The sequence below is a fragment of the Oncorhynchus clarkii genome, chromosome 18, assembly GCF_045791955.1.
Source record: "Oncorhynchus clarkii lewisi isolate Uvic-CL-2024 chromosome 18, UVic_Ocla_1.0, whole genome shotgun sequence".
In the NCBI taxonomy this organism is placed as follows: Eukaryota; Metazoa; Chordata; class Actinopteri; order Salmoniformes; family Salmonidae; genus Oncorhynchus; species Oncorhynchus clarkii.
Window position 1 is genome coordinate 18,407,523 of NC_092164.1, and position 11,082 is coordinate 18,418,604.

Below are 11,082 nucleotides of genomic sequence, written 5' to 3' on the forward strand. Positions count from 1 at the left end.
GGCCAGTAGGGTTAGTTCCACTGGTACCAAACACCTGGCCGTGAACACACACACACACACACACACATTAGGGAGTCTATTGAGCTATTGTAGTAGATTAGTTATGATTAGTATAATGACTTCCATTTGCGTATTCAGTGCAGTTCAGGTTATTTAAAGCTGGAGCTCCTTTCGGTCCCTTGTGACTCAGAACACATTAATGATTCATCTGAGACTGTTCTGAACCAGCTAAAACACACCATGGCAACTTAGACCCCATCACACACAGAGAGGCAGCAGCCTGGCGGATTAACCTGGGTGTGTATTGTGTACATGAGTGTATGCGTGCGTGCGTGCGTGTGTGTGTGCGTGCGTGAGTGTGTGTATTCAAGCCTAATTTCGAGCAGTTGGCTAATTATCACATTCTCTCTGATCTTGGATTAAACTACAGTCAAACCCCAGAAATGCCATGGCAACCAGGCTCCATGGCAACGCCATGGAGACAGAGCGCCATGGAAACAGCAGACTAAATAAGCAGCACAGGAAAGGAGGTGTAAAATAGCCTACTAAATGGGATAACAACAAAAAATGTTTCTTTATTTATCCTTTATATAACGAGGCAAGTCAGCTAAGAACAAATTCTTATGTACAATGACGGTCTACCCCGGCCAAACCCTAACCAGGATGACGCTGGGCCTATTGTGTGCTGCCCTGTGGGACTCCCAATCACGGCCGATTGTGATACAGTCTGGAATCGAACCAGGGTCTGCAGTGACACCTCTAGCACTGAGATGCAGTGCCTTAGACCGCTGCGCCGCTCGGGAACCCCATACCTAACCCTTTAGATTTTAGCACCTTGAGGTTGCTGGGAGATGGTGTTTTTGTTGAGAAAACAACTGAGGACACTGGGAGTTGGTGTTCGTAGTGAGTTTGAAAGACAGCTGTAAAGATGGAGAACTACTCCCATACTCTCAAACAGAGAGAGGGGGAAAGCGAAAGAGAGGGGAGAGAGAGAGAAAGAGAGCGAGAGAGGCTGGCCGGGGGCATGTACCAGGGATGAAGAGATCGGAGATTGTGGGGGAGGAAAAAGAGAGACAAGCGAGACGGGAGACGGAGCGACGGAGAGAGGCAGAGCTGATGCAGAACGAATGCGGTTGGTTCTACTGAAAATAGGTCACACATCTCAAGCGACTGCTCTCTCTCTCTCCTCTCCAATGAATCAGCATACACTCTATGCATGACTATAACATACCCTTCCCGCTTTACACTAAACACTAAACTACACAGCAGTCTTTCCCTGAGTTTAATATCCAGGCAGGGTGCCCAGGCCCCTTACGCAACATCTAAATCCTCTGGCATGAAAATGACCAATTGCACCAATAGAAGCCCAACTCATCCTTATAGGCAGGGCCAACAGAGAGAGGCACCGCCTATACATCTGTAGGGGAAGCACTGCCACACATTGCACAGAAGTCAACAGACAGAGAAAGAAAGTGAGAGACACACACACACAAGGACACAGACTTTCGCACCACTGATCAAAATATGAGGGGGGGTTGTGCAGGCCACAGAAGGAGAATGTCACCTGACATTTCACGCTCGGGTTGCCAGTGTGGCGTCAGGTTTTCTGCCTGGGTTGCCAGGTTTAGAGACTAAAGCTGGAATCCCGCCCTCGGTTGAGATCTGGACCCCATCGCCATCTCTCTCTCTGTCCAGAGAGAAAGGGGGAAGGAATAGAGGGAGAGATACTGTACAGGGGGATGACAGACAGACAGAGAGAGAGGAAGGAAGGAAGGAAGGAAGGAAGGAAGGAAGGAAGGAAGGAAGGAAGGGGGATGATAGAGAGAGAGAGAGTGGAACTCTATGAGGGAGGGACAGCTGCCTGCTCTGAGGGAGAGATTGAGGGATCATGAAGGAATGAAAATAAATGAAATGATGATGAAAAGGACCCCCAGAGGGTTGGTCTCTGCCGGCTAAATAAGTCGTGTGTGTGTGTTTGTGTGTGTGTGTGTGTGTGTGTGTGTGTGTGTGTGTGTGTGTGTGTGTGTGTGTGTGTGTGAGTGTATGTGTGTGTGTGTGTGTGTCCTCTGTCTAATTCATCATGATGTAAAGAGTGGGGGTCTGGCAGCCATAACTCATTCAGAACAGACCTTTTAATAAGAGTGAATATATTAGTTCATAGTGTACACACACACACACAGCTGCAGGCATGGACACATGCACATACACACACACACACACACACACACAATATGTGCCACTCTCGTGCTTACAGTGAATCAACATTGCACAGTATAGAGTTTACCCCAGCCACTGGGTTTGACAGACAGAGAGAGAGAGAGTTGCATCCCTGTCTCACCCCACAGCGCTGTGGAAAGAAATGTGCGTTTTTTGCAAATTTTAACCAAACAACAAGTGTGCGGTTAAAATTGGCAAAAACACACACATTTCTTTCCACAGCGCTGTGGGGTGAGACAGGGATGCAGCTTAAGCCCCACCCTCTTCAACATATATATCAACGAATTGGCGAGGGCACAAGAACAGTCTACCCTTCTAGAATCTGAAGTCAAATGTCTACTGATTGCTGATGATCTAGTGCTTCTGTCCCCAACCAATGAGGGCCTACAGCAGCGTCTAGATATTCTGCACAGATTCTGTCAGACTTGGGCCCTGACAGTAAATCTCAGTAAGACAAAAATAATGGTGTTCCAAGAAAGGTCCAGTTGCCAGGACCATAAATACAAATTCCCTCTAGACAGCATTGCCCCTAGAGCACACGAAAACTATACATACCTCGGCCTAGACATCAGCGCCACAGATAACTTCCACAAAGCTGTGAACAAGCTGAGAGACAAGGCAAGAAGGGCCTTCTATGCCATCAAAAGGAACATAAAATTCGACATACCAATTAGAATCTGGCTAAAAAATACTTGAATCAGTCATAGAACCCATTGCCCATTATGGTTGTGAGGTCTGGGGTCTGCTCACCAACCAATAATTCACAAAATGGGACAAACACCAAATTGAGACTATGCATGCAGAATTCTGCAAAAATATCCTCAGTGTACAATGTAAAACACCAAATAATGCATGCAGAGCAGAATTAGGTCGATACCCGCTAATTATCAAAATGCAGAAAAGAGCAGTTAAATTCTACAATCACCTAAAAGGAAGCGATTCCCAAACCTTCCATAACAAAGCCATCACCTACAGAGAGATGAACCTGGAGAAGAGTCCCCTAAGCAAGCTGGTCCTGGGGCTCTGTTCACAAACACAAACAGACGCCACAGAGCCCCAGGACAGCAACACAACCAAATCATGAGAGAACTAAAAGATAATTACTTGACAGATTGCAAAGAATTAACAATAAACAGTGCAAACTATGATGCTATTTGGCCCTAAACAGAGAGTACACAATGGCAGAATGCCTGACCACGGTAACTGACCAAAACTTAAGGAAGGCTTTGATTATGTACAGACTCAGTGAGCATAGCCTTGCTCTCAAGAGAAGACACACTGCCCACAAAATGAGGTGGAAACCGAGCTGCACTTCCTAACCTCTTGCCAAATGTATGACCATATTAAAGACCCATATTTCCCTCAGATTACACAGATCCAACAAAGAATTTAATAACAAACACAATTTTGATAAACTCCCTTATCTATTGGGTGAAATACCACTGTGTGCCATCACAGCGGCAAGATTTATGACCTTTTGCAACCAGTGAAGAACAAACACCATTGTAAATACAACCCATATTTCTGCTTATTTATTTTCCCTTTTGTACTTTAACTATTTGCACATAATATGACATTTGAAATGTCTTTATTATTTTGGAACTTCTGTGAGTGTAATGTTTACTGTAAATTTGTACTGTTGATTTCAGTTTTGTTCATGATCTACTTCACTTGCTTTAGCAATGTTAACATTTGTTTCCCATGCCAATAAAGCCCCTTAAATTGACATTGAATTGAGAGAGAGCGAGAGAGAGAGAGAGGTAAAGGAGATGGGGAGCAAGAGAGAGAAAGAAGACAGGGAATGAATGTCCAACACGTCACACAGTGTCATCTTTACAATGTGTATTTATGTGGTGGGGGACACTAGGACCCCTATCGGCCAGGCCTCCCCTTCCACTGTTGCCGAGGGATACGGAGGTGTGATGTGTTGAGTCACAGTGTAGAGAATTTACTACATCTGTAACAACACCCATGGAGACAGACAGACACATGCACAGGCACACACACACACACACACACACACACACACACACACACACACACACACACACTACCGGTCCAAAGTTTTAGAACCTAATTTTTCCAGTTTTTATTGAAATTCACACAGTTTAATCTCTTAATGTACTCTGAAACTAAAGCATAGAACAGATAGACAATTGGAGACAAAAAAGAAATCATGAAATAGTTTTGTTGAACAAAATTGTATCTACATTTTTGACTTTTGATAAAAGTAGCCACCTTTTGCTGACATAACAGCCGAACACACATTTTCTACAATGGAAATAAAATATTGTTCAGAAAGTTCTTCCCAACACTGTTGCAGAAGCTCCCACAAATGTGTTGCACTTGTAGGTTGCTTTGCTTTCCCCCTTTTTCCCAGTTCATCACAAACCAGCTCGACGGGGTTTAAGTCTGGAGACTGTGCTGGCCATTCCACGATTTGAAGCCTACCGTCTTGTTCTTTTCCTCTAAGGTAGTTCTGACGTAGCCTGGAGGTATGTTCTGGGTCATTATCTTGCTGTAGGATGAACCCTATAGCCTGGAGGTGTGTTCTGGGTCATTATCTTGCTGTAGGATGAACCCAATAGCCTGGAGGTATGTTCTGGGTCATTATCTTGCTGTAGGATGAACCCTATAGCCTGGAGGTGTGTTCTGGGTCATTATCTTGCTGTAGGATGAACCCTATAGCCTGAAAGTGTGTTCTGGGTCATTATCTTGCTGTAGGATGAACCCTATAGCCTGGAGGTAGTGTTCTGGGTCATTATCTTGCTGTAGGATGAACCCTATAGCCTGGAGGCATGTTCTGGGTCATTATCTTCAGGTAGGATGAACCCTATAGCCTGGAGGCATGTTCTGGGTCATTATCTTGCTGTAGGATGAACCCTATAGCCTGGAGGTGTGTTCTGGGTCATTATCTTGCTGTAGGATGAACCCTATAGCCTGGAGGTGTGTTCTGGGTCATTATCTTGCTGTAGGATGAACCCTATAGCCTGGAGGTGTGTTCTGGGTCATTATCTTGCTGTAGGATGAACCCTATAGCCTGGAGGTGTGTTCTGGGTCATTATCTTGCTGTAGGATGAACCCTATAGCCTGGAGGTGTGTTCTGGGTCATTATCTTGTTGTAGGATGAACCCTATAGCCTGGAGGTATGTTCTGGGTCATTATCTTGCTGTAGGATGAACCCTATAGCCTGGAGGCATGTTCTGGGTCATTATCTTGCTGTAGGATGAACCCTATAGCCTGGAGGCATGTTCTGGGTCATTATCTTGCTGTAGGATGAACCCTATAGCCTGGAGGCATGTTCGGGGTCATTATCTTGCTGTAGGATGAACCCCATAGCCTGGAGGCATGTTCTGGGTCATTATCTTGCTGTAGGATGAACCCTATAGCCTGGAGGCATGTTCTGGGTCATTATCTTGCTGTAGGATGAACCCTATAGCCTGGAGGCATGTTCTGGGTCATTATCTTGCTGTAGGATGAACCCTATAGCCTGGAGGCATGTTCTGGGTCATTATCTTGCTGTAGGATGAACCCTATAGCCTGGAGGCATGTTCTGGGTCATTATCTTGCTGTAGGATGAACCCTATAGCCTGGAGGCATGTTCTGGGTCATTATCTTGCTGTAGGATGAACCCTATAGCCTGGAGGCATGTTCTGGGTCATTATCTTGCTGTAGGATGAACCCTATAGCCTGGAGGTATGTTCTGGGTCATTATCTTGCTGTAGGATGAACCCTATAGCCTGGAGGCATGTTCTGGGTCATTATCTTGCTGTAGGATGAACCCTATAGCCTGGAGGCATGTTCTGGGTCATTATCTTGCTGTAGGATGAACCCTATAGCCTGGAGGTATGTTCTGGGTCATTATCTTCAGGTAGGATGAACCCTTGACCAACTTGGTGCACACCAGATGGAATTGCATGGCACTGTGAAATGCTGTGGTAGCCATTATGCGTCAGGGTGCCACTCACTCTGCGCAAGTCACCGACTCTGGTTCCAGCAAAAGAGCCCCAGACCATCACGCTTCCTCCTCCATGTTTGACAGTTGGTGTCACACGCTGAGGAACCATCCTTTCACCTACTCGACGGCGGACAAAAACCCTGCGTGATGAACCGAAGATTTCATCGGTCCATAAGACCGTCTTCCAGTCTTCAGTAGTCCACTGGCGGTGCTTCGTGGCCCAGGCAAGTCTCTTTTTCTTATTTTGCCATCTTAGCAATGGCCTTCATACTGTCACTCGACCTGTCAAACCTGCAGCTCGAAGTCTCCTCTTCACAGTTGAAACGGAGACTTGCTGACTTCGACCAGTGTTAAGAGGTGCTTGAAGCTGTTGTCCTGTGAGTCGCCTATCACGCAAGCTGTTGACTCTCAGAAACTTGTCTTCTGATTCTGTTGTGGCTTTGGGTCTGTCAGAGTCTCCAAGTGCCTTTTGATGGTGTAGGAAACTGTACTCACTGACACCTTGGCTACACTTAAGGGTTATAATGGTCTGCCAGTCTTCCTTTGTTAATTGCATTTTTCTATATATTATGATAGCAATATACTACTTCCTGCAGTAACAATACAGTGCAAATAATGCTTAAGAGGGTGTAGTAACAGTCTGTCCCAACACTGCTTTTATACAGACAGAGGGTGTAGTAACAGTCTGTCCCAACACTGCTTTTATACAGACAGAGGGTGTAGTAACAGTCTGTCCCAACACTGCTTTTATACAGACAGAGGGTGTAGTAACAGTCTGTCCCAACACTGCTTTTATTCAGACAGAGGGTATAGTAACAGTCTGTCCCAACACTGCTTTTATACAGACAGAGGGTGTAGTAACAGTCTGTCCCAACACTGCTTTTATACAGACAGAGGGTATAGTAACAGTCTGTCCCAACACTGCTTTTATACAGACAGAGGGTGTAGTAACAGTCTGTCCCAACACTGCTTTTATACAGACAGTATAAAGTAATCAACAAAACTTGGGACACCTGTAGGGATTGTTAGCGTCAACTTTCAAGGCTTAATTTAGGTCCATTGCTGCAGAACAGCTGTAAGTTGTTAACCCTTTACTTATTCCCTGAAAAAAGCCTTTTTTTTATAACTCTGAAATGTACCTTGTTTATAAGTTTTTGGTAACCCAAACTTTTTTTAAATGTTTTTTTTTTAACCTCTGGCAGTTTACCTCATTTCAGGTTATTCACTGGACTTTCAATAAAATGTAAATAAAAACTGGGAAAATGGGGGTGTTCTAAAACTTTTGACTGGTAGTGTACACGCACACAGAATGAATGACGTCACAGTGAGAAGGGGCGGTTGTTAAAGCTATATCAGATCGAGATAAACAAGGATGGAGGTAAGTAGCCTACAGTTAGAGGATAACACATTAATGCACAGACGAGACAAGCCGTGTGTGTGTGTGTGTGTGTGTGTGTGTGTGTGTGTGTGTGTGTGTGAGGTGTTTGTTTGTGCTAGAAATGAAAACCACAACACCATGACGGAATGACTTAGAAAGAGGGAGGAGATAGAGGTGAGGAGAAAAGAGGAGGGAAGAAAGTAGAAAGAAGGACTGAGGAGGAGGTGGGAAGGTTGGCACCATTCATCCCCAGGCCTGAATGGGGTGAATTGGGGAAGAATGCTGCCTTTATGTGTTAGAAACAAAGAACACACCAACCATGTGTAGCTTCTGTCCCTCTCCTCACCCCTACCTGGGCTCAAACCAGAGACCCTCTGCACACATCAACAACTGACACCCAGGAAGCATCGTTACCCATCGTGCCACAAAGGTCAGGGCCCTTGCAAACCACGGGAAACAACTACTTCAAGGTCTCAGAGCAAGTGATGACACCGATTGAAACGCTATTAGCCGCACCACCGCTAACTAGCTAGCCATTTCACATCGGTTACACATGTCTAAACCTATTAGGCTTAGATTGTCACAACAACCTGTCAATATATTAACGTATAATAGATTATCCTGCAGAAAACACATGTAGTTTATGGAATAAGGTTTTCTACTGGGCCAAACTCAGTAGGCTAGCAAACTGGTGACCAGACGAGAGCTCTGTTAGGCCGCCGGCAAAGAGATGGAGCGAAAAGTCGTAAATTTGTTTATTGATCTGGGAGAATCGGTAACAACGCAATTTAAACACCAAGACATGAGAGATTCTCTCTCTCTGCAGTGACGGAATCCAGTGCTACGTAAAAGAGGGACGGGGATGTTTCATCAATCATCTAATAGCAGATGTCAGGATAGACAGAGAGAGAGAGATTTCCATATTGTTAAAAACACTGTACATGGTTTATACTATAACATTTGAAACGCCTTTGAAACCTTTATGAGTGCAATGTTTACTGTAAATCTTTTTTTTTCACTTTTGTTAATTTCACTTGCTTTGACAAGGTAAACGTATGTTTCTCATGCCTATAAAACCCCTTTGAATTGAATTGACTTCGGACATGGAGTTAATAATCCGTAATAACAACCATAGCCATCGCAACTCGCTGTCTCACCTACAGTCAATTCGTATCCTTCCATTTCGCCTTCATCGTACAGAAGCACCCACCCTCTCATCTTCCTCCTCTCTCCACCCCCCTCCTCAAATCCCGCAATAGCCACACCTCCCATCCTCCTTCCCCGAGACACAGCCCCACACAGCCCCACACAGCCACCCCAGAGAAGGTAGAAAGACCCCCCCACCCCACCCTGATCATACTCGTATAGACACTAATACCCCAGTAGGTTAGTAGCTTGACTAGTAACGATACCACGCTTTTCTCCCTTAACAGATTGGTCTTAATCCGAAACGCAGCATTATGGAAATACTATTTTCTGGTCAGCCTGCATTTAGCCAATGAGGCTACCCCTCTCCTCCTCTGAGAGAATGGACAGATGAGGATAGCAGTGCAGGCTACATTATGAGTGGTGTGGTGCCATTTTAGCACATCCTGACAGTAGACTTTTGTCTAATATGATAGGTTCACTTGTGTTGATGACATTGGCCTACATTGAGAGAGAGAGAGCGAGCGAGCGAGAAAGCATTTTTTTTTCGATATTGTGACACATAACCTACACCTACTATATTTTCTCCCGTAGCCTACCCGAATAGTTTTATTATGCTTGTGTCTGTCGAGGGTCGGCCATATATGGATTCTTGTTGAACCACCATCATTGCCTACACCAAATAAAATGTCAAAACTATATTCACACAACGGGTCTTATGACAGGCTACCATGTCATTTCATATTTCTATCCCTAGGCCAAACAGTACCCGGGAAATATAATGTTAAACGGGGGAAAAGCGATTCTCTCATCCCAGCTTACCTCTGCGAAAAACGCCTCCATTCTTCTCTATGTTGCTGCCCGGCGCTCGTGAAGTCAATCGGTTGGCAGACGCGTGCCGGTGTTAACGGGGAGCTAAATTACAGCGGGCATCGGGCGAGCTCGGGGTGGGTGGTGGTCCTGTTCGGTGGTGATTTCCATTCATTTGTAAACGTCCCGATTTAAATCCGGACGGCTACAATCCCTGATGTGTGTTCCCACCCAACGTGAACACGGAGAGAGTAAGAGAGAGAGAGAGAGAGAGAGAGAGAGAGAGAGAGGACACACACACACCTCTTCTCCGTGTGTACCGTTATAAAAAAAAAAGTCTAATAAATCCCGAACAGGGAATCCAACGGTTCCCTCTTCAGTCCTGGCCCTGAACTGACGGACTCCACCGAGACGCAACCGAGTGTATGTTTGTGTGAAAACGAATAATGGTAAGGATAATGATTATGAGAGACAGAGTGAGGTAGCAACGTTATCATCGCTTGCACATATTTATCCAAACTCTTTGACGCCACCACAACAGATGACATGTTATCCTCGTCTCAGGAATTCTGTTTGTTTCTGAAGAGGAGGAAAATAACAGGATGTAAACAGAGCTGAGAGTCACACACGCACGCGCGCGCACACACACACAGTTAATCATTGGGCCAGTAACCGAAAAGTTGCTGGATCGAATCCCCGAGCTGACAAGGTAAACATCTGTAACTCTGCCGCCTGAGCAAGGCAGTTAACCCACTGTTTCCTGGGCATGTTGATTATGGCAGCCCCCCGCAACTCTCTGATTCAGAGGGGTTGGGTTAAATGTGGAAGACACATTTCAGTTGAAGGCATTCAGTTGTACAACTGACTAGGTATCCCCTTTTCCCTTTCATTATGTGAACTTTCCCAAAAAGCCACCATTTGTGGACTACCTGGGACAGAAACCACCCTCAGGGCCAGAAGAGATAAGATGCCCTCTCCCTTCCATCTCTCTCTATCTGTCTCTCTCAGTCTCTCTGCATGTGTATGCCCTTTAGGCATGTCACATGTTGTCTGTGGGAAATCCCATCCCTCACAATGTCAAAGCCAATCAGTTTTAGGGGAAATGGCTGTAAATATATTTTTTATCAACCTCTCTCTTTCTCTCTCTACTACGTTCTTTATCTTTTCTGTCTCGATACACATTTATAACCGTCTGAAATAAGAGACAAAAAGAGAGGACACCGACAGGCTATTCATCTGAGAGAGTGAGCACAGAGACAGAGAGAGATAGAGCGAGCGAGAGATAGAGGGAAAACTATCCAACTCGGGTTCTGGAAAGTTACCCGGTGTGCAGGGTTTCATTCCAGCCCTGCAGTAACACACCTGGTTCAGCTAATTATGGCCCAGACAGAGAGAAAACCTTGATTGGTTTAATATTTGAATCAGGTGTGTTTGTGATGCGCAAGAACAAAAGCTTATTTATTGTGAGTCGCTCTGGATAAGAGCATCTGCAAAATGACTCAAATGTCTGTGACTGGTGTGAATTAGCCAGTGGGGAGAGAAGCTTGTATCAGATCAGTTATAAGAAACAGCA

At 45.2% G+C, this 11,082-nt stretch overlaps 1 protein-coding gene across 1 annotated transcript in view; it reads right to left on the minus strand.

The window, feature by feature from the left end:
- LOC139373141 (unconventional myosin-X-like) overlaps window positions 1-9,595 on the minus strand; it is a 59,697-nt gene extending 50,102 nt beyond the window's left edge. The window contains exon 1 of the mRNA XM_071113277.1: window positions 9,522-9,595. Within this exon, the coding sequence (XP_070969378.1) occupies window positions 9,522-9,542 (21 nt within the window). The 5' untranslated portion in view covers window positions 9,543-9,595. The remainder of the gene's footprint in view (window positions 1-9,521) is intronic.
- Window positions 9,596-11,082: the final 1,487 nt, after the last annotated feature.